Source organism: Cavia porcellus, unplaced genomic scaffold, assembly GCF_034190915.1.
Source record: "Cavia porcellus strain 051 isolate PalLab524CR breed Dunkin Hartley unplaced genomic scaffold, mCavPor4.1 scaffold_32, whole genome shotgun sequence".
NCBI lineage: Eukaryota > Metazoa > Chordata > Mammalia > Rodentia > Caviidae > Cavia > Cavia porcellus.
The window spans coordinates 44,284,186-44,311,565 of NW_026947515.1; the positions used below are offsets into that span (position 1 = coordinate 44,284,186).

At 43.4% G+C, this 27,380-nt stretch overlaps 1 protein-coding gene across 3 annotated transcripts; it reads right to left on the reverse strand.

Moving 5' to 3' along the window:
• Window positions 1–25,893, reverse strand: Tvp23c (trans-golgi network vesicle protein 23 homolog C). Of its 3 annotated transcripts, XR_216224.4 has the most exons (8): window positions 25,720–25,893; window positions 21,213–21,295; window positions 19,508–19,652; window positions 14,594–14,683; window positions 13,214–13,345; window positions 7,420–7,583; window positions 2,590–2,718; window positions 1–1,156 (listed from the first exon to the last, which is right to left on the reverse strand). XR_216224.4 is itself a non-coding variant. In XM_063241619.1 (7 exons), the coding sequence occupies exons 3-7, from the start codon at window positions 19,553–19,555 to the stop codon at window positions 1,130–1,132; spliced, it is 426 nt and encodes a 141-aa protein (XP_063097689.1). In that variant the 5' UTR covers window positions 19,556–19,652; window positions 21,213–21,295; window positions 23,323–23,347; the 3' UTR covers window positions 1–1,129. The 3 variants fall into 3 exon arrangements, 2 of the variants coding, with proteins under 2 accessions (XP_063097689.1, NP_001268913.1); XM_063241619.1 differs by lacking the exons at window positions 7,420–7,583; window positions 25,720–25,893 and adding an exon at window positions 23,323–23,347; NM_001281984.1 differs by lacking the exon at window positions 7,420–7,583 and having other exon boundaries at window positions 1,021–1,156; window positions 25,720–25,752.
• Window positions 25,894–27,380: the final 1,487 nt, after the last annotated feature.

Sequence of the window (27,380 nt, forward strand, 5' to 3'; positions counted from 1 at the left end):
TGCTTTGTAAACAATAAAGCTTTATACAAATATAAAGTAATGCATTTTTCAAGTCCCTACTCCAATAGACACTTACTCAATTTAACAAAACATCTTTACAATATTTTAACAATGTACAAATATATTCACAACATAATCTGGTGATTAAGACTCCAACAAAGTTTACAGTACCTACAACAGAATGTATAGATGCCTACAATAATTTGTAGATAAGTTTAGTTACATATATAGCTTTAAGAAATGCCATCAATATAAATGTATGATTTACAATATCCCCATTATAGCAGAAAAAAATAGATTCATAAAACAAAATGTCTTTTAGGCATTTATTATGCCAAGATCAAAAGATTATTCTCATTATCATAAGAATAATATTCCTTCAGTGGTAAAAAATTTATTAGTCCAAAGACCACTGAAGGGGTTTCAGAAACTTCCAAAGTGAACTTCACTATCCTTCCCCTAAAATAAACAAAACAGCAGCAATCCCTGGGTGCACTCTAAACATAAACTATGAAGATTCTATTTAGACATTATTGGCCTCAAAATAAAAATAAAAACACAATTTTAGAAATTAGTTAACACTACTGGTCTGAATTCGGTTTTTACATGTCAGCATGTATTTCTAAGATAAGAAATTTCACCATGGAGTACATAATAAAAATGAACAATTATTTCTAACTTTTAAAACTCATACATATGCCAAAGTGCTCACTTTCACATAGAATCAAAACTTACTTCTGAAAATAATCTACAGAAATAATGTGCAAACACATAGAACTAAGAACACCTTCCTATGCTCTAAGATCAAAATGTAAAGATCTGTTATTTATGTAAATGAACACATTAATTTGGAATAAAGTGCTATTACATAGCATATAGTATGTACATGTATACTATAAAACAAATTCTGACAGTGTTTCTGATGATACTATACTTTCTAGCCCCAGAAAATAGAAAGAAAATGAAAACAATATGAAACCTGTTCCCTATTTTTTAAATAGAAGTTTTTAAGCAGAAAAACAAACCCAATACGCCTCTTTTCAAAATGAATGGACCTCTAAGTAATTCAGAGTCAAGAATCTCTTCAATTATTCCCCAAGGTAACAGAACACATAAGCTTTCTCTCTACTCAGGAAGTCTGGTCATCTCCAGTGTTCTGTAAATGAGAAAAACACTCCTTAATATTCAAAATTATTTCATTTCATATAACACAGACTTCAAAACTAGACCTAGGAACACATTCTGCATCTGTAAGCATAATCTGATTCTGTATTACTAGCATTCATGTTAGTAAGTAGCCATCCTGGAGAAACAGCTCTGGATACCATCATCCACTCAGATCCCAGCTTTACCCAGTGGACAGAGCATCACCAGGTACCACAGATGACACTGACCCTATCCGTGATATGCCAGGTTCAAGGTCCAATTCCAACTATATTCAATGTCTGTCCTACCTCCAGACACACTGGAATCCTAAGTACACACACAGACAAAAAAATTACCTTACAAAAAAATTACACAGCAAAACATTATTGGGTCTGTGCAAAAACCCTTCAGGCTAAGAATTACAAACCTACAGAAATATTTGTCTTTTCTACCTCTAATCCTCTATTAATTTTTTAAAAAATTGTAGAACAGAAAGAATGATGAATTGGTAGTACACAGGGTTGGGTTCAAGCCTTAGCTGTCTGCCATCTACCACCTTTATGTTCCTGAGTAAACAACTTACTGTTTCTGGGTTTTAGTTACCTGAAGTGTTATCTTTGGACCAAAAACCTGTTCGAAATACTAATTATAAGCCTCCAACCCCAGGATCTACTGAACAGAAAACCTCACACATAAAGCCCAGCTATTTTGTGCCCTCAAAATAGCTGATTCTGATATACGTTGAAATATGAGAACCACCATCTTATATAACTCTCTGCACTGAACAAATATGAAGTATTACTCACATAACACCCTAACCCTAGTCTAGGGCTGGGGATGCAGCTCAGTGGCACAGGGCCTGCCTGACAAGCTCCAAGTCCTGAGTTCAAATCCTGTACCTATCTCCAAAAAAAAGATCTAACCTACTGACCCAATAGATTTTAATAAATAACCACTTCCCTATGACCACTCACTCAGCCCACTGAAAACCCCAATCGATACTCTCATATTGAGGAACTGTTTAAACCTGGATGTTCTAGAGGAGGAAAAACCACCAGAGTACATAAAACAATTCTCAGCAATGTTTTTATTCAGTCTGCTCCTGGTTCTTCCTATAACCCTTAAAACCTCACAATATGCGTTCTTCAAGGACATCCATTTAAAGCTACTATAATTAATGGCAAGTAACTGAACTTGTGGCCATTTTAAAAAAATGTTTATTATCAATGTAGTTCATCTCTCTTGATTTTAAAATAACTTTAATGTGCTAATAATATATTTCTGGAATATCCTAAAAGCCTACAAGAGCAATTAAAGTATCTTTATCATAATCCCATACTTAATGACACACCTTTAAAAATTCTGTTAAGCATTTCAGAAAAATTAAAACTGCAAAAGAGAAATCACTGCATTAGTCACCAATAACATACAGAAGACACTTACTTGTCTTAAAAACTGCTTCCCGAGATACGAGGTAGCCATGCTGGTTAAATTCTTCCTGCTGCCCACCTTACATTTGACGTAACCGTACAGGTTGGCACCTTGCAGCACCACACCCATGATAACCACCGCCTGGGACCAGGAAAAAAACAAAACAGGCGGAACCTGGTGAGAGAGAGAAGGAGAAACGAGCCTCCGCAGAGCAGCAGTTACACCAAAGAGACTCCTTAACTTGCCAGAAGAGACCTATCTGATGTGCGCTCTGTTCTGGGAACAGAGTCATCCACTCAACTACCCACTGACACAGCTGTCATGTACTTCAGGCAGCCTGCAGCCCTGAGGAGGGAAGCAGGAGCCCTGGGAAGGAAGCGGGGGCCCTGGGAAGGGAAGTGGGAGCCCTAGGAAGGAAGCGGGGCCCTGGGAAGGAAGCGGGAGCCCCGGGAAGGGAAGCGGGAGCCCCGGGAAGGAAGCGGGAGCCCCGGGAAGGAAGCGGGAGCCCCGGGAAGGGAAGCGGGAGCCCCGGGAAGGAAGCGGGAGCCCGGGAAGGGAAGCGGGAGCCCCGGGAAGGGAAGCGGGAGCCCCGGGAAGGAAGCGGGAGCCCTGGGAAGGGAAGCGGGAGCCCTGGGAAGGAAGCGGGAGCCCTGGGAAGGAAGCGGGGGCCCTGGGAAGGGAAGCGGGAGCCCCGGGAAGGAAGCGGGAGCCCCGGGAAGGGAAGCGGGAGCCCCGGGAAGGAAGCGGGAGCCCCGGGAAGGGAAGCGGGAGCCCCGGGAAGGGAAGCGGGAGCCCTGGGAAGGAAGCGGGGGCCCTGGGAAGGGAAGCGGGAGCCCCGGGAAGGGAAGCGGGAGCCCCGGGAAGGAAGCGGGAGCCCCGGGAAGGAAGCGGGAGCCCCGGGAAGGGAAGCGGGAGCCCCGGGAAGGAGTTGGAAGGAAGCGGGAGCCCTGGGAAGGAAGCGGGAGCCCCGGGAAGGAGTTGGAAGGAAGCGGGAGCCCTGGGAAGGAAGCGGGGGCCCTGGGAAGGGAAGCGGGAGCCCCGGGAAGGAAGCGGGAGCCCCGGGAAGGGAAGCGGGAGCCCCGGGAAGGAAGCGGGAGCCCCGGGAAGGGAAGCGGGAGCCCCGGGAAGGGAAGCGGGAGCCCTGGGAAGGAAGCGGGGGCCCTGGGAAGGGAAGCGGGAGCCCCGGGAAGGAAGCGGGAGCCCCGGGAAGGGAAGCGGGAGCCCCGGGAAGGAAGCGGGAGCCCCGGGAAGGAAGCGGGAGCCCCGGGAAGGGAAGCGGGAGCCCCGGGAAGGAGTTGGAAGGAAGTGGGAGCCCCGGGAAGGAAGCGGGAGCCCCGGGAAGGAAGCGGGAGCCCCGGGAAGGGAAGCGGGAGCCCCGGGAAGGGAAGCGGGAGCCCCGGGAAGGAAGCGGGAGCCCCGGGAAGGGAAGCGGGGACCCCGGGAAGGAAGCGGGGGCCCTGGGAAGGAAGCGGGGGCCCTGGGAAGGAAGCGGGGGCCCTGGGAAGGAAAGCGGGGGCCCTGGGAAGGGAAGCGGGGGCCCTGGGAAGGGAAGCGGGGGCTCCGGGAAGGAAGCGGGAGCCCCGGGAAGGGAAGCGGGGGCTCCGGGAAGGAAGCGGGGGCCCTGAGAAGGGAAGCGGGGGCCCTGGGAAGGGAAGCGGGGCCCTGGGAAGGAAGCGGGAGCCCCGGGAAGGGAAGCGGGGGCCCTGGGAAGGGAAGCGGGGGCCCCGGGAAGGAAGCGGGAGCCCCGGGAAGGGAAGCGGGGGCCCCGGGAAGGAAGCGGGAGCCCCGGGAAGGGAAGCGGGGGCCCCGGGAAGGGAAGCGGGGGCCCTGGGAAGGAAGCGGGAGCCCCGGGAAGGGAAGCGGGGGCCCTGGGAAGGGAAGCGGGGGCCCCGGGAAGGAAGCGGGAGCCCCGGGAAGGGAAGCGGGGGCCCCGGGAAGGGAAGCGGGGGCTCCGGGAAGGAAGCGGGGGCCCTGGGAAGGGAAGCGGGAGCCCTGGGAAGGGAAGCGGGAGCCCTGGGAAGGGAAGCGGGAGCCCTGGGAAGGGAAGCGGGAGCCCCGGGAAGGGAAGCGGGAGCCCCGGGAAGGGAAGCGGGGGCCCCGGGAAGGAAGCGGGAGCCCTGGGAAGGGAAGCGGGAGCCCTGGGAAGGGAAGCGGGGGCCCCGGGAAGGGAAGCGGGGGCTCCGGGAAGGGAAGCGGGGGCTCCGGGAAGGGAAGCGGGAGCCCTGGGAAGGGAAGCGGGAGCCCTGGGAAGGGAAGCGGGGGCCCTGGGAAGGGAAGCGGGAGCCCCGGGAAGGAAGCGGGAGCCCCGGGAAGGAAGCGGGAGCCCCGGGAAGGGAAGCGGGAGCCCCGGGAAGGGAAGCGGGAGCCCCGGGAAGGAAGCGGGAGCCCCGGGAAGGGAAGCGGGGGCCCCGGGAAGGGAAGCGGGAGCCCTGGGAAGGGAAGCGGGAGCCCCGGGAAGGGAAGCGGGAGCCCCGGGAAGGAAGCGGGAGCCCCGGGAAGGGAAGCGGGGGCCCTGGGAAGGGAAGCGGGGGCTCCGGGAAGGAAGCGGGAGCTCCGGGAAGGGAAGCGGGGGCTCCGGGAAGGAAGCGGGGGCCCTGGGAAGGAAGCGGGAGCCCTGGGAAGGGAAGCGGGAGCCCCGGGAAGGAAGCGGGGGCCCTGGGAAGGGAAGCGGGAGCCCCGGGAAGGGAAGCGGGAGCCCCGGGAAGGAAGCGGGAGCCCCGGGAAGGGAAGCGGGGGCCCTGGGAAGGGAAGCGGGGGCTCCGGGAAGGAAGCGGGAGCTCCGGGAAGGGAAGCGGGAGCCCCGGGAAGGGAAGCGGGGGCCCTGGGAAGGGAAGCGGGAGCCCTGGGAAGGGAAGCGGGGGCCCCGGGAAGGGAAGCGGGGGCTCCGGGAAGGAAGCGGGGGCCCCGGGAAGGGAAGCGGGGGCCCTGGGAAGGAAGCGGGGGCCCTGGGAAGGGAAGCGGGGGCCCTGGGAAGGGAAGCCTTCGCTGTGCTTTCCAGGCGTTTATGAGTAAATGTAAGGCAAAGGGAGGTCCAGGAAAGATTCAACTGCTGATTATTCCTCTACCAATTATAAAAGACTGGTAGTCAAGTACAATCAACTGACAGCAGACAGAGGTGAATGTGCCCCAAGCTGATGCACATGTAACAGCTGGCTCCTAAGAAAGCAAGGTGACTCTGCCCTATGGCAGCAACCAACAGGGTGCGCCTCCTGTGCGGAGCAAGATGAGCAAGGAAGATAGATACCGCTGCAGAGCGGCTTACTTCTTACTGTCATGTCAGGAAATCTCCAGACGACACTTTAAGATCAACTGGGAATTAGGAACAAAAACTCAAGGCCATTCCTCAGTTACTACGGGAGGACCCTTAGGGCAACGTGAAACAGTGACAAAGTTAAGTTGCTCTACAGCTTTTCTATAAAATGATCAGACAATAAGTATTTTTGGCTTTATGAGCCCTATGGTCTGTTTTCACTACTTAATGCTTCCATTCTAACCCAAAGCCGCCACAGAAAACAGTAAACAAACGGGCACAGCCATGTTCCAATAAAAAATTACAAAAACAGACATTGGGCTAGATATGGTCTAAAGTATTTAGTCTACAATTCTACATAAACAAGATTTAAACACTTACATTAAAAATATTCAGGAAATAATTACATCTGTGAAAAGCAATGCGGTTACTAGAATGTCTTTCTCCATTTCTCTTTAACTCTTAACAGGCTGGACAAAGGTTTCAAAGTAAATCAGAGGAGATCAATGTTTAAATAATGAACTGGTTCAAATGTCAGGTAAAAGAAGCAGACCAAGAAGCCAGGCGTGGGGGCACACTCCTGTAATCCCAGCACTCAGGAGGCTGAGGCAGGAGGATCATTGCAAATTCAAGACCAGCCTGGGCTACAGAGTGGGGCCAAAGCCCAAAGCCAGCCTGCACTGCATAGTGAGATTCTGTCTCAAAAAAAAAAAAAAAAAGTAGACCTGGTACTTTATGTTTTAAATTTAGATTTTTAAGGTTGCTAGTTATAGAAATAAAGGATAAAACTATATTTTTGTTTAAGTAAATCTCTAACTTCAGGGTGCTCCTGGGTATTTTTGTACCACAATGCCAGGGCAGGTGAATTCACAGAGTGAATGGGGGTCATGCTGAGGTACCCATTTTATTCAGTGGGAACAAATGGTAAAACGTATCTATAAGTTATAACAAGCAGACTTCTGACTTAACATGGGAAAGTCAAATTTGAAGATTTGTTTCCTCTTAAAATAGACATAAAACAAGTATTTTTTAAAAGGCCCATCAGCCAGTCCCCATAAATACACAAAAGGGCTGGTGGTCCGCAGAAGAGTCAGTCTGTTACAGATTCACAGAATTACACTAATAATTATGACCCCCCAACAACTCAGAAACAGAAGACCAGAGGACAGATACAACCTTAAGCAAAAATGCAGAAAGCCATGAACACAGAATCCCCCAGCCAGGGAGGAAAATCCCTGCAGTTGGCCACGGTAGGAAGCAGCAGCGGAAGCAGGACAGAAGACTCAGAGTCACGAGAGACAGGGATCGTAAGAGACCCAAAGACAGGAAACGTTCAGAGAGCCTGGGTGAGGTCTGCAACTGTGTCCTATAGTCTTACCAGAGGGCCAAATCACCTTTCGCTGTTGGGCTGGGGTGGGATGGGGTGGGATGGGATGGGTTGGGTTGGGCTGGGTTGGGTCACGTTCTGACCTGTTCTGTTTTGGGGAAGAGGAAGCACTATTAGAAAAAGTCTGAGCTGTTACTGGATGGATGCTAAAGCTCGAGTCTCCAAAGGACCTAAACCAAGAGTGTAGAACCAGAATAGGGCTCACAGTCAACAAGGAGTTAAGAATCCCACTCCATATCAGAAGGCACAATCCAAGCAAGCCAGCCAAGGCAGCCAGGGTCCAGCTAAGGTCTCCTTCCACCGGCATCGTCAGGCTACCTCAGGCAATGTGGGGAGGTGTTCGAGGAGAGGAGAATTCACGCAATACGGCTGCAGGAAGAGAAGGTGTAGACAGAGCTGAATGGACAGGAAAAAGCGAAAGGTACCTCTTCAAAACTACAGGGAGAAAAAGGCAATATGAAAGGACACTATACAAAAAATAGATGACGAATCTCTTCTTGAAGTACAAGCTACTGAAATAAAAGCATTCTGAGAAATAGCTCACCCTATAGAAGATTCTGGAGATAAAAATCTGAAGAGCATGAAAGTAAACTAAGGCAACAGGAGATGAAAAATGAAGACAGCAGAGCTAATGAAGTCCAGAAGTCGCTGCCGATGCCTACTGAGCGAGCTGCAGTTGTCCCGGTGTGCTCTACTGATTCCCTGCTATAATACCATTACCTAACATTCCCTGCAGGTTTTATTGGCTGGCAACTCTCCCCTAGGCCTCACCATCAGAGCAGTCATGCTGATCACCTGGCCACTAACTAGCTCCAGCCACCAAAACAGCTCCGACCTGCAGTGAACTCTTGTAGGGGTGGGCAGAGTGGTTGGGGAGAGGATATTGAGTGCATCACCTTCCCATTGAGCTCCCTCCTGAACCTTTTTACATTTTTTTAGTTTTATGACAGAGTCTCACTAAGTTGCTGAGTTTACCAGTCTGGACTCAAACTTGTGATCCTCCTGCATCAGCCTCCCAGAGTACTGGGATTATAAGCATGCCCCACCATGCCCAACTATATAGTGAACTCATAAAATACTTGCTAAAGGAAAGTATTCTGATTGTTTGATGCGCTCACAAGGGAGAACCTAACCCACAACCCCACTGTAGTTTTGCTTTTGTCCCTTGAACACTGCTATCAACAGGTCCCAGCAACAACTGTATCCCTAAACACTATGGTAACAAACCCACATAGGACTCCCCTGAGAGATAAAGCCAAAATCTGGGTAGGACAAGTGGATAAACTATGGGGAAATGCCCTCAGTCGCATAAAGGATCCTCTTGGGTAGGATGGTTATCTCCTAAATTCTTAACAGTCTCACAACAGCAGGTGGATAAAAATAAATAAATAAAGCCATTATGGAAGAGCTAGCTGTCTGGGGGGATTCAACATCAGCCCCAGATGTATCACAACCCTGGCACTTAAAAGTCCACTGGAAAGAGTGTCAGGACTTCACCACCACCCACAGCTGCCACAGATTAATCAATTTCACAGATACCTACCATCCACTTACGGGCTCCTTTAATTTTTCTCTCCCATGTCAACATGCCAGGACTATCATAACTCAGGGTATCTGCAGCTAGTCCCTCTATGCCTCTCTTCCAGGAAACACCCTTTCAAAGCTCTGGTGCTGAGGCTTGGTTTGTTTTCATAACCCTAACCAAATCTGTGCGCAAACATTACAATTTTAATGGATCTGTCTCATGAGAATACTTATACAGAGATCAACTGGGTCTGTCAAAGTAGCATACTTCCTATGATTGTTCTAATATAGAGAGCCTCAAAAAAAAACCAACAAGTGGACTGTTCTAGCCCCAGGAACACTTGAGGCCCCTTCCCTTGAGGGCAGCAGAGTTTATTTTTTTAAGTAGGACAAACTGACATCTAGTGCTGCCCTCTAAGTGAAACAGGTCTGTACTATGGTAGTAGCTATTCCAAAGATTAAGATACTAAGTCCAGAGAGGGGCTCTTCAGGCCAGATTCTCACACTAACTAAACCTGGCCTTCCTATAATGGCATTACATCCAATTTGCCTTCTTAGGAAGGACTGGAAAACATGATTCAGGTGGACACACATATGACTAGGAGGCCACATATGGGGGTACAACCGCCAGGGGGGCTCTTTTGGTTGGTAGCCAATCCCCTATTAGAAAGATCAGTCCTAAATCTCATTATTATGGTTCAACAAGCCTGGAAAGCCACAGTGGCAACTGTAAAAGCACTCCAGGAATCTTAAATTTCTTGGCTGAACTCGTACATTCATAAATGAGACTTCTTTCCTCTGGATAAATAATTTACATCAGGTAGAGGACCTAAAAACCATGTAAAGAAATGTCCATTTACTGACGATGGCCATGAGCAGGAAGGCCTAGGCCCCAACTGGTTACAAGTGCCCCTTCAGTCCCCTCGGAACGTGGCTGCACTCGGCACCTTACATCTATACCCTGATTTGCCCTTCATTCTACCATTCCACTTCTTACGTTTGAGCCATGCATTCTTAATCTCTCGATAAAATTTTTTTTCCTGCTAATAGGTTGCCAAACTCCAAATGGACAAGTAGACGGATGGAGCCAACGATGAAGGCGCCAGAGCAACCCTGTCAAGAGGGTGCGTAAGTGCTGAACCCCATCACGACTTCAATAGAAGGCCCTTAAATTAGCCTCTATGCTGACACCCTTCAGCAGAAATTGCCAAATTTGGTCTTGTCCCTTCTCTCCAAAGAACAGTTAAGGATTCTTCTTCAGAAGGGAAAATATTAAATTTAGTTAGCTTATGAATAGGCAGCTGGCTGGTGAAAAGGCCAGAGACAGAGTTGGATGATCAGCCACACTGCTAAGAATGAAGGCAAGAACAGGAAGTGAACTAGACTTTGGACCAAGGATGAACTTCCTCATGCAACAGGGAAAGCAGCCACTCCCTACTGAATTCCTGCTTCCAGGAACTTACATTTCAAAATAATAAATTTTTCTTTAAAAGTCCAGTTTCATTTAAACCCTGCAGGCTGAGTAGCCTGGTTAGAGTCTGAATTTCAAAAGGTCACTTTAAACACAGAGCCACCTGTGATAAGTGGCCACCAAACAACTAAGCATTGTCTGTGTTTGCTAATCCAAGAAAAGCTCTGGATGGAGGGGACACACAGTTACCCATTCAGGACCCTACTACTAACTGGGAGATATTTTTATTTCATTACTTTTTTTCTTTCTTCCTTCCTTCTTTTTTTTTTAGACTCTATGCATTCCAGGCTGGTCTCCAACTCACTACCGAGGCCAGGTCCACCTGGAACTCAGTCATTTTTCTACCTTAGCCTCCCAAGTGCTGGGGTCATAGGCATGCACCACCACATCTGACTCTTCTGTATTCCTAACCTCCCAGCTTTAAAAATTTTGTTGAGTGAGCAGGATGTGAGGGCACACACCTGTAATTCCTGCACTCTGGGCTGGTCAGGCAGTTCAGTGTAGGTGATGAGTTCAAATCCCAGTACCAAAAAAATTTCTTTGCTGAATGTGCAGTAAGATGACAGGTGCGGCCTGTACTCTTAGCTACTGAGGAGACAGGAAGATCACAGATTTGAGGCCAGCCTGGGCTACTCAGTGAGCCCCTGTCTCAAACAAAAAAATAAAAAGCACCGGGAATAAGCAAAGTGCTCCCTGGGTCCAATCCCCAGCACTGAAAAGAACAAAAAACAAGCAACAAAAATCTGAATGAATGAATGAATGCATGCATGAATGAACAGGAAAAAAAAGAAGATTAAAGCAACTAGAACTGGAAAACAGTGGGTGAGGGCAGATATAAATGATCCAACACAGAAACAACTGGTATCTCAAAATTAGACAAATGAAGCTATAAAACAGAAACAAATTTAAAGATGTAACAGAAGCCACTTTTCCTACTCAACGCAAACCTGAGTCTGCATATCGGAAGAGGCTGATTCCAGCAAACTCAATATAAAAAGATATATACAGGGCCAGGGATACAGCCAGGCAGCACGTGCTGCTTGGCAAATCAAATCAAATTAAAATTAAAAGATAAATACAGACAGATAACATTTTAAAAAGAAGTCATCAGAGAGAAACAATTGCCAGCACCAAATCAAATTAAAATTAAAAGATAAATACAGACAGATAACATTTTAAAAAGAAGTCATCAGAGAGAAACAATTCCCAGAAAGCCTGGCCTCTGATTTCTCCAACATTTAATACAAGAAAATGATGGAATAACCCAGTGCAACCATCTTCAAGAATAATTCAATAGGCTCAAATTCTTAAATATGCAAGTCAAAGGAACATAAACCTCAACATTCTAAAAGTATCACCCAACAATGGAATACAGCCAACCACCCAATAAAAGGAAAAGTCATAATAAAGAGCAAATGAGAAGATAAATAGAAAGTAGACAAGGGTTCAAATAATTCCCTAATTACCTATCCCATTATTTCAAAAATATTAATTCATTTTATTTATATTTCTAGTTTCTGTAGTTCATTGAAGAGTTTTGTGCTATTAACTATTCATTTCTTCTTTGTAAGAATCTTTTCTATGTTTTGTACTGAGTAATTTTAAGATAATGATAGTGTATCAACTATTATTATTCCTATCGTTATGAAATTCTATTTTGTGGTAAAAAGGCACTAAATCAACATATTTAACCACTTAACAGTTTACCGCCAGTGTCACCCAGGCAGTGCATTTGTTTACACACTTACTATGCGCACTGCTTAGGCAGGTATCATTTCAACCAGGTTCTTTTTTTCTTTCCTGGAACCAGGGAATGAACTCACAACCTCGTGCTTGCCAGCCAGCTGTGCTGCTGACTATATCCCTGATCCCAACCAGCTGATTCTTATATTAAATAAAATTGATTAAGCTGTCATTTTTATATTTCCTATTATATTATCTTATAAAACCTAACCAAAATATATGTAACTTTTGGTCATCCTGTATTTAAAATAATTGGACTGGTAAATAGTTTTAAAATTAGATCAAAGACTGAAGAACCAGCAAGAAATGTAAATGCAAATAGTAGTGGTTCTGAGCCTGGCGTGGTGGTGCACACCTGTAAAGCAGCACTTGGGAGGTTGCAGCAGAAGGATCACTGCGAGTTCAAGGCCAGCCTGGGCAATGAAGTGAGTTCAAAGCCAGCCTGAATTGTATAGCAAAACTCTGTCTCAAAAAAAACAGGTTTTGTTCTGAACCTTGATAATACAAAAAAAAAAACAATGGAATAAACAAAAAAGGAAAAAATATGTGCTTACTTTGCCCCTTTCTAAACATTCTAGGAGTCAATAAACAGGTATATATACACTGCTTACCATTTTTAAAATAATCACTACAAGAACTAAAATAAACCTGTAACAGACAAAAATCTTTAAGAGAAACTTTGATTGTTAACTTTCCCATCTCTTTCATAGCAAAAATTCATAAATACTGAATTTCTTTATTCAAACAAGATGGTCATGACGTAACAAAGATGACAAGAATACGGAACTTGCAAAGTGTAAGAAGGAAAGTATGAATGTATGCGCATGAAGAAAAAAAGAGAATCTATGTAGCAAAACACAGACAGGAAAAACTAAAACCTGGAAGAAAAAAGATCTGACACAAATAAATGTTAACTGGATAAATTCAACAGTTACAAGAATAACACGCTTTGGGTCAAAGACAGACTGTATGTCCCAAAGATGGCAGCAACATTTCCTGCTCTCCACATTCTGGTGGTGCCTTGTTTCTCTATCATCATGAGATAGAACCTAATTTCCATTCCTTGGGATGTGAGTGGGCGGGAAAGGTGATGCTGTGACATTATGTACATGGACCAATATGCCAAAATGAAACTCCTTTTTCTATATATAGACTAATTTTTTTTTTTTTTAAAGAGTAGGTCCTTAATGTTAAGGACACAGGCAGCTAATTACGATCACCCATTAGACATCTTACTCAAAAGTTCTACACTGATACTCACCAACCACTTCAATCTGAAGGAGAAAAGGGCACTAAAGGCGAATATCACCCAGAGCACCGGACAGGCAATAAGTCCTAACCAAAATATTCTGGATTCAGCCTCTGAAAAACTTTTACTCTCTTGAGAAGTTGCCTATGAAATAAAAAATAAAATCAGTCATAAGTGTTTTGAGATTTATCAGTAAAAACTTTAATAATTCTAGCAAACTGCACATTTCTCTCAAATTCTAAGACTCAATCAGACAACCCAAGTGCCAAGTAAGAAATAAAATCAGTTAGTAGCTCTACCTCTACTGAAATTTTAGGAAATTTTTTTTTATACTTTGCTCCAACCCAAGAACATTGCATTTTCGGGGCAGAATGGATAGTTTATCACAACTCAAAATAATGTAATAATCTCTGGTAGGCTTCTACTCAATTCATCATGAACTTGTACTATTTATTCATAAGGAAGCTTTGAATGACGCCTTTTTCACTCAAGGAAATGAAGGCTGTAGACATCTTAGAATCTTAAATGGCCATGTCAGGAGCCAAAGGGAAAAACAGAATCAAAGGATTCTAAACAATAACCAAAATGTCTCAGCAAAATCCAGGAATTTACCAGAGAAATGAGCTATCTCCAGCAAAATTTTATATTACAGAATATGCACTCACTCGGAGCACAGTGCTGCTTTATAAGAAGTATTACTGGTCTGCGCTTCCAAGCAGAAGACAAATAATGCAATTGGCAATACATCTCAAGACTTTTGCCCTCTGCCTCCCAAACTGATTCCCTTTGGGTATGACGGTGAGCGGTTTAGAGCTTTCAGTGATACAAACAGCCCGCTGCAGCGTGCATGCCACAGGCTCACCACCACTGCCACAGGGGAACAGAATGCTCACTACAGAACAGCAGGCTAATCCAAAGGAGACAAGGCTCCGGGCCTCTAAGGACACAGCTTAAAAAACAGAGGAATCAACTCAGACTTAATATACAGCGGCAATCCTTTTTCCTGTCTACCAGGGGAAGATGACCATGGGAATAAAGACAGAATAAAATTGGAGGCAGCCATCTGCTGGACAAAGAGAGATGCATGGAGATAACATACCTAGCAAGGCCATCAATCTGGTGCTGTCAGAAAGAGACCTTTTATCAGCAGCCCTGCAGAGACAGGTTAGCATGCTACATGAACTCTGACCCAACCTCCTCTCTGAGGATTCTGTGTTATATACACTTCGTTTCCAGTTTGAAGTAAACAAAAAAATGTATTAAGTTTTAGGAGACTATCTGACATGGCAAATGATTTAGGGTAGTACTTCGAATCTTAAATGCTTTACTCTTAAATATTACCGTGTAATCCACGCATCATCCCATGATGCGACCTAAAAAAATGCAGTTTACCTTCCTGGACTCAAACACCCAGTGGCTCTTTCCATCTTCATCAATGTGATTCCACCAGCGTAGGCCAACCATTAGTCTACCCGTGACATTCTGGGAAAAACAAACACACATGCGTGAAGAACATTATTTAAAACCCCGTAAGGCTTTATCTTACTACAACATTTCACAACAAAACTCTTCAGCCTTATTTCTTTAGGAGGCTGTTAACAAAGACTACTGTGTATTAAGTAACGTGGTAATGGCATGACCAACAGGGCTGCAGAGTAACATGTCTATCCATGAACATTACAGTGTCTTCTCCACCTCATCAAAACTCCAATCCCGTGTCTTTCTTTAGCCCAACTGTTCCTTGGCTACTGTGACCTACCTTTTTCCATATATCCTGACTGTAGCTATACATTTTTTACAACTTGACATCCCTACAATTGGTTATGGACACTATTCATCTCACTCGGTTCCTGAGGTATACCAATTTCTCTTCTTATTTATTAACATTACCGACTATTTTGAAAATTTTTCTAATATTTAATCAACAAATATTTACTAAGCATCTGCAATGTGATGGTTGAAAAAAAAATACTGTGACTCACAGACGCCTCCTTTGTCCTCACATTTTCAAATACTGTGGGGAACAGAGACCGACCAGTGCACAAATGTACTATTGCCAACTGTGAGACACGCTGTACATCAAAGCACGGAATATACTAACAACATAACAAGGACATGTGATCTAGCCTTGTGTCTCAGAATGAATCAGCATTGGGAATGAACTTAAAGGATGTTTAATCATTGATGTCTACTACTAACAGATTCAGAGTTTCTATAAACCTGGATAGGGAAACTTTTTTCTTTATTTTTTATACTTTTCTATAAATAAAAGTATTTTAGCATACCTTTAACTTATAAATGTAGACAACAAACCATGATTTAAGTTAAATTTTAAAAACTCGTAACTTTGTCACAGTAAAAACTAGGTATTTTTCATTTAATACTATAGTTTCTTTACATTCATTACTATTTTAAAAGTACAGGGCTACTTAGGGGCTGGGGATTTGGCCCAGTGGCATAAGCACCTGCCTTGCAAGCAGGCGGTCATGAGTTCGATCCCCAGTACCGATAAAAAAAAAAAAAAAAAATTACAGGGCTACCTCAGTTCACAAATCGTTTTGTTTGCAAATGGCAAAATTCTGTTTTCATATGCAAATTCTGCATCAGGTAACAAACACAACTGTAACCAGCAGGACCACGATCATCTTTCCCACAAACACAAAAGTGGCTATCTTTCCCAAAATTGTAGAACAAGGCAAGTTTGTAAACTGAGGTACCACTGGATAGTATTTTAAAATCTGCCTTGCACTACTAGTGTAATCACAAAGAAATACACACTACTAAATTAGAACTTTGCAAAAAATTTTGTGTGCTTTTATTTAAAAGTTGATGTGGATTCAGATATCAAAATCCTCATTTAATGCCTATACAAGTAGGCTGGTGCATAATTTATTATGTGATAGGTCTCAACTCAACCCCTAGCTAAAAAACCTTATCGTGCATTCTACTGTTATGCAGAAGATAAAAGAGACACCCCTCAGTATAGGGGATTGGTTTTAACCCCTTCCCCCACCATGTACATCAAAACCTACAGCTGCTGGAGTTCCTCATACTGTACAAAACAGCATAACATCTACACTTAACACCTGCACACACTTCTGTCTACTTTAAATCAGTTCATACAGTCTAAATGCTGTGTAAATCCTTTTTATACTGTATTGTTTAGGGGGCAACAGTAAGAAAAATATCTGTATGTGTTCAGTACGCATGCAGTTTTCCTGATCCAGTTAGCTGAATACACAGATGCAGGTAGAACTCAGGAGCATGTATGACCAACTGCATTTTAATGTGATATATTTGTAATCTTACATGTTTTTTCTTTTTTTTTTTTGTCTTTTTGAGACAGGGTCTCTATGCAGTTCAGGCAGGACTTGAGCTCACTCTGTAGCCCAGGCTGGTCTTGCACTCACAACAATCCTCCTACCTCAGCCTCCCCAGTGACAGGTGTGAGCCACCACGCCCAGCTACATATTTTCTTTTATGTGTTCAACATTATTCATAGCCCCATTACGATGTAATGTGATCGTGACATTAAACAATAATTAAGAATCAATGTATTAAATGATATAGAAGCAAAACATTCCAGATACAGCAGCAGCAGCACAGGACCTCTGAAGAGCAGAGAAAAATGTGTAAGTTCGTAAGACTTGGTGACTGACGGGGCTGGGCAGACGGAAGGCAAATCATACACTTCTAGTCCACTCAGGTGAGGACACAGGGCCTGCAGACCCCCGGGAAAGGGCATAATTATGGAAGGGAAGCATTTTGCTGGTGGAAGGCAAGAACTACAATATTTTACAAATGCCAGGTCGAATGTCAAGAAAACAGATGGGGATGAGGATACAGCCCAGCAGCACAGCACAGCCCCTCCCTGACAAGCGCAAGGTCCTGAGCTCAATTCTCAGTACCAAAAAAAAGGAGACAGATGAGGAGTCTAGAGCTGTTAGCACACATGTGGCCACAGAGCTAAATCTACAGTCAACCAACCCGAAGCACAGATGGCACACAGAAGGAATACAGAAGGAAGAAGAAACTTAAAAGAGCAACATTCACAAGGCACAGATACTAACATTACAAGGCTACATGGGAGAAGAGCCGGCACACGAGACTGAGAATAACCACAAGTCTCCTTTACTGGCATTTTCAAGAAATAGATTCTAAAATATTTTCAAATCCCTCCATGTTACCATTTCCCAATTCTTTCTTTCTGCTTTTACCTTTATTGGTTTATTTTTCCTAATTTCAGGTTTTTATTTTGAAAGTTTTGCACTTTGGTGGTTTATTATTTTCACTTTCTTCTTTAGTAATAAAAACTTTTAGTCTACTGTGTTTTCCTCTAAATGCGGTTTTAGATACATTCTTAAAGTTTCAGTCTAGATGATCACTGTAAAATGCAAACAGCCTGTTACCTTACAGGCTTGGTCTTTGTTTTATTTTTCTGGTATTAAAGGTTGAACTCAGGGAACTCTGAGCTCCATCTCCAGTCCTTTGCATCTGAGAGAGAAACTTGCTCACTTGCCTAAACTGGCCTCAAGCTCACAGTCCTGCCTCAGTCTCCCATGTAGTTGGGAGTACAGACATGCACCACACCACCAGCTTCCGTTTCCTTTTAACACCAAAATATGTAGCAAACTGACTTTTTCTTTACAAATCTCAATTTTAACAACCATTTTTCACTGCTTTCTAACTTTGTTTCTTCGGACCAGAAAATGTAGGTAGTTTGAGCAATCCTATCTAATAATTCTCCACACTTAAGTTTTGAATGTTGCTTCACATCTCAATTGTTTAGGTATCTGTAAATAATTTTCCCAAGGATAAAAGCATGACATTTTTTTAAGCTCTTGTTTAAAAAAAAAATCAGAAAATAGGCTATTTGGTTACACTGTTTACTCTAACTCCAAAAGCATTTCATTTTCTCTGATGTTCATATCTGAAATCTGAATTTTCTCTGTTTTTCCGCAGACATAATATTCAGCTGATTTGGGATTTTGGAGCACTTCATACATGTATTCCCAGATTAGGAGTCGTCAACAGATAAAAATCCAAAATTGAAAAAATTCTGAAATATGAAACACCTCAGGTCTCAAGCATTTTGGATAAGAGATACTAAAGCTATATAAGAGTGTGAAATTATGAAGGTCATATTCTATTTAGTTAAACAGAAATAGTATGAACATCAAAAATAAAATTCATCAAAACAAAACTATGAACAGGTCACAACAGATACTGTTTAGAGCATAAAACAGAAGAAATGCAAAGTCAAATACACAAAAGAAAAAAGATGTTTGAAATCCCTTATACGGCCTCTGGAAACCAGCCACTACCAAAGCAACCACTTCTGAAGTTACAAGAACTTAAACATCTAAAAATAGCAGGAAAGATGAATATGAATTTATAACAAATCACTGGTCTTTAATCAATATATATGATTGAAATGTCACAGTAGACCTGTTTTGTTGTTTACTTCATTTGATTTTTTCCCTTCACACACAGAATAGTTAAATGGTACAATGACTAACCAAGAAATCTACCACCTAAAGTCCACCTTGACTATTTTATTAGTTATATTATTATTTATTAATCTATGTATCTACCTACCCACCCATTCATCCACCTCCACACACATCATCATTGCCTTTAACTTTGAGACCAATTCTTGCATTCCTTTTTATCGTCTATACCAGGGTTTCTCAACCTTGGCACAACTGACATCTTCAGCTAGATAACTCCGCTTTTTCTTAACCTTTGTACAACTGGCATCTTGGGTCAGATAACTGTAGTGGAGGGCTTCCTGTACATCTTAAATATTTAGCAGCACAGCTGGTCACATCTAGTGGGCCACACCCACTAGATGCCGTATTTCCCTTCCTGTGCTCCTATTTGTGACAATCAAAAATGTTTCAGACACTGACAAATATCCCATGCAGGTAGGGGAGAGGAGGGCAGAGGGTGCCCCTGGTTGGGAAACAGTACGCTACAGATCCCTTGAGAGCCCCTGCAAAAGGTAATTGTGGACAAATTATATTGGAACTTTTCACAAAAATCATACACAACATAACAGAAAATGACCCTGAAGCAAAACTAGTAGTATCCATGAGAGTTAATATACAGTCTAGGGCTGCTAGTATTACTTGGCACAGAAAACTCAGCAGTGTAACAGCAAACATGTGAGAGCTGTATCTCACACTGTAACCGATAGGGCCTGAAATAACAAAAAGATAAAACCAATCTAAACTGCTCTTACCTTTTATTATTTATACATTAAAACTCATATTAAAAACACTTTTAAAATAAAAACAAACCTACCTTCACTGTCCAAAAATCACATGACAACAGTAAGATAATGGTCACCATACAGGCAATGAAGCTGCCGCTGAGCAGTTCACACAGAAGGTAGACTATAATCGCACTGACGCGAAAGAACAAGTGGAAAAACGATGCCACTGGATGCCTGAAACCGAAGCATAATAAAGATGCAATTATATTTTACTAAGGTGCTAAACGTACATGTGAAATGTTTTAGCCACAGTACAGCCCCAAGGACTTTTATCAAAATAAAAGATGGTTTGAGGAAGAAGCAAACCGTGTGCCTCTCTGTAAATGTACTGCATAAACATGACTTTAACACCGTACTGAAAAGAAACTTCCAAAAAACACATAACAAGAAACTTGATCAAATCACATCAAATGAATTCCCAGACCCCCAGAAATCAGTTCAGGCAGTAAGACAAAGTAACCATTTAAACTTGAGTCATTTGCAGGAAACTGGATCTCAAGGAAACCTTGGACCATAATGTTAATAAATGAAATAAATCAGACACACAAGCTTAAATATAACATGGTTTCTCTTACACAAGAAACACAAAGTAAAACAAAAAGCAAAATAAAAGACAGAGGTGGGCATTGCGGCACCGCCTGTAATCCCAGCAGTCAGGGAGAATGAAGCAGGAGGATCACCACAAGTGCAACACAAGTCTGGACTACCCCGTAAGACGCTGTCTCAAAAAAAACAAAAGGAGGGAAATAGAGTTATATCTTCCTCAAAGGGGAAGGGAGCCAAGAGATGGGAAGGAGAAAGCAGAGGGGACAGACAGACTTTAAAAAGGAACTGGGATGTGTACACACATGTACCAACTCCACACAGGAATGTACTGCTAACAGGTACCAAAAACAGAGCAAGGGATCCAGAGGTGGGTGGATGGGGGAGGTGTGCAAAAGGGGAAGAAAAAAAGGAACTAAAATGTGCTATGCACATGTGTCAACAACCCACAGGTAAAGTTAACGCCATGTACTCCAAACAGGTACTAAAAAAATTAAAATTAAAAAAAAAAAACAAAGTAACCATCAAGTGAAATGTTTTGGATTTTGTTTCAGATATAATTCTCATACTACTCAATTCATCTACTTAACAGTATACAGCTTACATGATTTTTGTGTATTTGGAAATGTGCAACCATCAGCACAATCAGTAATTTTTCATTACTTCAGTAATCTACTTTCCCTTTCCAAAGATCTGCCTTTTCTGAACATTTCATATAAATAAAAAAATCACAAAATATTTGGCCATTTGTGTCTGGCATCTTATATTCTGCATGGTTTCAAGGTTCAGGTAGAATTTTATTGCAGTAAGGGAATTTCTTTAGAGAGAAGCCTAGAACTGTTTCGCTTGATATTTTCATAGTATTTCTAAGAAATGTAAATTTGGATAATAAATCAAAATGTAATATATCAACTTCAATTATACAAAGAAATGTATAAAACTGTCGGGAAACAGTAGCTATTACAGAATTTAAAAACCCTAGTGTTCAAGTAATGGCACTTGCTGATTTGAAAGCTCAGGACTCAATAAAAGACCGTATACCAGTTATTTCCTAGTCTCACACTAAACCCAATTAGCAACATACAATTCACAAGCACACTGTAACCACTCCACCTTCAATCCCACCAAGCGACACCAACACAGAGACAGAACAGCACTGTGTTCTGTCTAACACAGTGCAACACCTCTCACCTGATCTTGGACCTGTTAGGTCTGGTAGCTGTCTCTTCTTCGGCATCAAACAGTGAAACATCTTCAGCATCATCATTACTGTCCTGGTAAGAAAATTAAACATCTATGAAACAAAATGGAATTCAGTATTTACATAGCCAGCACAACGCAAAGATGCATGTTCATCAAAAGGAAGATAAAAATTTAAGACATCATCACAGCCATCAGGAATTCACAACCTAGGAGAAAGACGTATGTTGATCTTCTCCTCCCACTTCAAACATCTGGCAAATACCAACACGGTCATCCCACATTGAGTTATTCCCAGACCGATTCCTGGGCTACCAACCTCTCCAAAAATGCTGGACTGCAGATAATGGTCCTGCAAACTTACACCAACCCTCAGGTGCCGTTTCTAGGTCACAGAGAAAGCTGAGACTATGGAGGATAAACTCTGTTTTTGCACCCTCCCAAAACCACCTCGCTGTGCGTTTCCTCTTCGTGCCTTGTCAGAGGCTTCTTCTATCATTTTCCCTTTTACTTCTATTTTCTTGTATCTTCAATTCTATCAAATCTTTCTAGTCAGCACGCATACCTCTTTAAGAACTTATTGTTCAAAAAAGGTTTTTAAAACCCTAAGCCTGAACTGGCCTTCCACCATCCACCTTCATGGAACACTCCTTCCTCTCACTGCCTTGGGATGTGAGGGCTCACAGCTCCACTCACTGCAACTCCCCTCAGCTTCAACCTCAAGGACCCTGCGAACTGTGCCCTCCCTAGTGCCACCCACCTGCCTCCCTGCCTGTGTCTCTCCATCCACCCTGCTCTGCTCCAGCTCCTCCTCTACATTACCCAAGTGTCCACCACAGAAACCGCGCGATGTGACTCTCTTGCTCAAACTTTGCAATGGTGTGCGTCCAAGTAACGGATAACATAACTCCTCCTCGTAAAGTATAGATCGCATGATCTGATGCCCCCACTTACCTGACACTCCCTCCCCCCAGGCCCGCCACACAGGTACTGCAGGGCCTCTCCTGTCTTCCTGCCTTCCACATGTTCTGTCTATTCAAAATGCTCTTGCCTTTCCCCACCCCCTACCAAGTTCACCATCCAGCAAACACCAGCTGGCCCTCCACATTTCATATCACATACAGACGTAGCTGGGAAACTTCCCCTGCAATCCACCCCTTGGAGAAACCCTTAGATGAATTATCAGAAGCTATTCTTACAAACCTGTCCCTCCTACCTCTGCCTAGACACTGCTGGAGGACAAAGACTCTTCCTACTGTAATAAATACTAGTTCACAACCACACTAGCCAAGTGGTATTTGTTGACAGTATGACTGAATAAACAAGGGAACAATTACCCATAATGTATTGCACACTGTGTCTAGAAACATGTGACTGCAAATGGGAGCCCGGGGGAGGGAAGAATCCTTTCCATTAGAGGGTCTGGGGAAGTTTCCTGGAAGAAAGTTTATCAGTAGAGCCTTCAGAGTCTCTCGCTCAGTCCTTCAACTATGTGTTCAAAGGCATAGATGAGGAAATACACAAGGTATCTATGTGGAATGACCACGCAGTCCATATAGTACAAGAAAGGTGAGAAAAGCAGAATAGAAGCTAAAAGTGGACAGGTAAAATGGAATCAGATCCTTGTGACCAGTGGTTCTCGACTAGACAAAATACTTTTTTTGTTTTTTTTAAAGTAACAAATGATACCTGGGTACCATCCCCACAGGTTTAGATGTAATTGGTCTGGAGCGTGAGTAGGACGTTTGGATTTTTTTTTAAAGCTCTCTCATAAATGAACCACACAGCCAAGATTAAGATCTACCTACCAAGCAATGCTAAGGAATAAAAAGTTGTGGCCCTCTGCTTTTGATCCCAACAGGCCAACCTCCACTCAGCAGGCAGCAAGACAATGTCATCTTAAACTGTCATTTCCCACCTTAAAACTCACGGCACATTGACTGAAAAACAGATTCCTTACTCTTTCATGATCTTTCTCTGCACACCTTTAACACCTCTCAGGCTACTCTCTCTTTAACTGTGTAGGGTGATAAAGTCTCTTCTCAGTCAATGTGGGACATACAGGTTCTAATCCCTGGAACCTGTGAACATACTTACTTACCTTAACAAAGTTTCGTAGATGTGATCAAATGAATGATCTTGGGAGATTAGTCTGAATTATCCAGATGGGCCCAAGGATATAATCATGCTGATCCTCAAATGGGGCACAGGAAAGTCAGAGTCAAACATGGTGATACAAGGGGGCAGAGTGAGATGTGCCTAGGCTCTGCTGATGCTTTGGAAGTCAGAGCAACAAGGTGCTTGGCTAAGGAACACAGGCAGCCTCAGAAAACTGGAAAAGGTTAAAGACACAGACTCCTCTAAAACCTCCAGAAGGAACAAAGGTCTGCTCAAATCGTGATTTTATCACAAAAGTCTCATTTTTTACTTCTGACCACAAGAACTGTAAGAAATTTGTTTTGAGCCACTAAATTTATGGTAATTTTATATAAAACAGGAAACAAACAATAACTAAGGTCCTGTCAGACTGGGCTTCTTTTTAGTCACTTAAACACACCACAATTGTGTCACATTGAGTCCGTCTGTATTTGTGGTCCACTATCTGGATCACTCTTCTATCCTGCTCTCTGAAAAATTAGTCTCCCTTAGTCACTCAGAAGGGCTGCTAAGTTACTGACCCTGTTTTAAGTGGTATGGGAAAAAAAAAAAAAAAAGAGTATCTCTGCATTCTTGCAATTGCCTTTGTTTATTAAGACAGGAAATGATGTATGCAACAGATTTAGAGGCAAAATCAAAGTTTGATTTTAAGCATATTAAGATGCTAGTATAGGAACTTTATAAAAAATTTTTGAGGTGAACAGTGTTCTGAGCATAGGATTGACATGCTCTGATTCACAAGGAAATGCCAGCTATTGTATTAAGAATCTTGAAGGTAAGCTGGGTGCAGGACACATGCATGTAATCCTACTCTGGCAGGCTGAGGCAGAAAGATGACCGCCTAGCAATAAAGGGCTTGAGATCCTTGGTCAACAACACACTTATAAAGCAAGAAGAGCTGCATGTGGGCCTGCTTCACCACCTTTTTCGGCCTGTGAGCACCATCAGAGTTAAACTTGAACTACCACTATTTTCTCCATTCAAGACACCAACTCATAGTGGTCTTTTCTGACTATAAATCCAAACTTATATACTTGTCATTTCATTTCTGTCTCTGCTACCATGGCCCGAAAATATCTTTCGTTATGTAATTTATCATCTCTCCCCTCCCCTGACCCTCTGCAGCCTCCAAGTCCTGGAATCTAACCCCTGCACCCACTCTTACAATACAAGGCATTAAAAAAAAAAAAAAAACATGTCTGTACTGAGTCCAGTCCCATGCCTGGGCCTGAAGAATAGGGTTTGAGCCACAGCAATCTCTCAATAAATTCTCAATAAATTATTCATGAAACAAATAGGGGTGGGATTTAATAGAAGCTGGGTGTGGTGATTGAGGTAGGAAGATCATTGCAAGTTTAAAACCAGCCTAAGCTACACGGTGAGTTTAAGGCCAGTCTGAACTGCACAGAAAGACTCTATCTCAAAGAGAGAGAGAGAGAAGAGAAAGATAACTTAGGTCAAAGTGCACTATAAATAGTGTTTTTTAAAAGAGATTACTAAATGTCTTACAACCTCGGTTCAAAAACCTGTGGTCTCTTTTAAGAAACCCTGAGTAAAAATAAAGAGCAAATCAAAAGACAGATAATCGTAGGGAGACAGATAGTTCTCAAAGGTTAAGGAGATTAAGAGAGAGAAATAGAGGGAAAGATGAAAACTATGATAGTATGTACATGTACCAACTCCACACAAGGAATGTAAACATTATGTACAGGAAACACGTACCAAAAAAGGGGGAGGGACGATCGAGAAATAGGAGGAGGAGAGATAGAGGGACAGAAAAGAGGACAAAAATAAAGTTAAGATGTGTTACAGGTACTAACTTCCCACAAGAAAGTTATATATGTACTACACACATGTACTAATACACTAAATTAAAAAAAAGAGAGACAATCACCGCCAGTGTTAGTGTGGTAACAAACCGAATGCAAGACTCTGGCGTTTTCTGACATTTCTACAGGGTCAGGAGAAATCCGAGACATGCCCACCGGCAGAGCCTTCCTCCTCCCAGCCGGTGCACGCCGGGCTGAGGAAAGCGCAACTATCCACAACCTCCAGCCCACAGCGTGGCTGCTGCCCAGCCCGGGAGTCAACCAAATGTTGACATTTGCAGGCGACGGGCTTCTTCCCTGCCCCAGCTCACCAGAAGCCTCGGGGCACCCAGAATCCCTCCCCGGACAACAGTCCTCGGTCCTCCACTCTCGCCCGCCCAGCATGTTCTACTTCGAACTCGGGCGGCAGGCAGGGGCGCAACAGCCCCGGGAAGCCCGGGTCTCGTCCCACGAACACAACAAGGCAGCCCCCTAGGTGCAGCTGCCCTCTCCCGAACCCCACAACCCCTCACCTGTGGCAACATGGCAACCCTGCGCAAACCCCACTTCCGGGGGCCACGTCAGCGCAGCGGCAGCCGAGTCCGGTGTGCAACTTCGGCGGACTCGTCACTACGAGCCCGGAAGGTGCTAATATAGCACAGGCCCCAACCCGGTCCTATTTTCCAGCGCCACTTCCGCTTCTAGGCACTGCCGGAGGGAGGAGCAATTCCAGGCTGGAAAAGCCGCGTGTAGGGCTATCTAGGGGCGGGGCGATGTTGTGGGCGGGGCGATCTGAGGTCTGATCCAATTAGAAGCTAAGTACTTACCAGTCTGGAAAGAAACCCGGAACTACAGTCAGATCTAACGGGAGGCTATTCTGTTTCGCCCTGGGTGAGAATGTTTTTCATTGCCTGTGAAGTGCAAACTGTAAAAACATTACTGTCAACGTCAATGACCTGAGTGTGAAGGATGGAACTTTATTCCATAATTTTATTAACTTACATCGACCTGTTTTCCTGTACATTGTTACTTTTGTGTATTAAATTTTAGAAGCAGTTGAAAAAAATGTGCTCTTACGAAGGGGTGGAAAGAACAAAGCAAAAGGACTCTAAGCAACACCAGGCATTTTGGGAAAGGAATAACCTGAGCCGCCCTGGAACACAATAAAGAATTGAGGTTTACACTTGCCCCCTGAAGTTTGGGCGCCTGAATTTCAACCACTGCCCACTATTTATTACCTATTATATAAGCCTCTACTTTTTTTTTTCCTCAGTGGTAAAGTGGAAATGGATGATATCTTTACAAGGTATTTAGTAAATGAGACACTTTTTTGTTACTGTTTGAAGTTCAGTTGCTAATGGTGTGATTTTAGCTAGAACTAAAATTCAGAGGCTTTCAAGACGTCCTGAAATAGGAATAGCCTGTCTGCCAGACCTAAGTCAGAATTGTCAGAAGGCTGTAATACTATGGGATTCTTTCCATGAAAACTACAGATTTTGCGGTGCGGTGTATTTGAGTAGTAGAATACTTGCTTAGCATGTGGGAGAGCATAGATTGGATCCCTTCTGTGCACTTGAAAAATATTTTTAACATGTGTATTTATCAGTGTTATTTTAAACTTAGTATCAAAATAGTGAAACACACACACATTTCTCAAAGAAGCGTGAGAGCTTGGCAAAGTAAATACATGCTTATCCTTGGATAGATGATCTGTGCATCTAGCCTGTCTGAATCATGTGTTTGGTGGCCTACTCAGTGTGGTGGGGTTTTATGGAACTTTACTTTCCTTAAAGTAAAAACAACAATTTGAATTCATTATTCTTTAAAAGTGGAGGGCAAGATCTGACCAGGCTGAGATAGGAGCTGTCCCCAGTGGATGGAGGGTGGGCTCTTCAGGGGGACACGACCCTAATGAAGGGCTATACTTCTCTGCATTACTGTCTGATCTCTGACTACCCTCCAAAGGTTTAAATAGAAATCTCAACCCACTTGATATTAATATCCCTCTTTGTTGGAAAGATGAAAACCCTTTTTTCCCAAAGGAGTTAACCTTAAGAAAGAAATACACACAAAATATTTTCAAATATGTTAACTTGTCTACAGCTTCACCCTTTTAGGGTAACTCACTTGAATGTCCACAACAAAATATTAGCAAATTTCAATTTATTATTCTGACACAATTCTGTTACTTCAT

Bases quoted from the DNA above. Each gene is read 5' to 3' on its own strand.
- Tvp23c (NM_001281984.1), bottom strand. The intron at 19,653-21,212 runs GTGAGAGGTGTT...CTTCGGTTTCAG, and splicing joins CCTAACAGGTCCAAGATCAG to GCATCCAGTGGCATCGTTTT. The intron at 14,684-19,507 runs GTAGGTTTGTTT...TGTTTTTCCCAG, and splicing joins GTGATTTTTGGACAGTGAAG to AATGTCACGGGTAGACTAAT.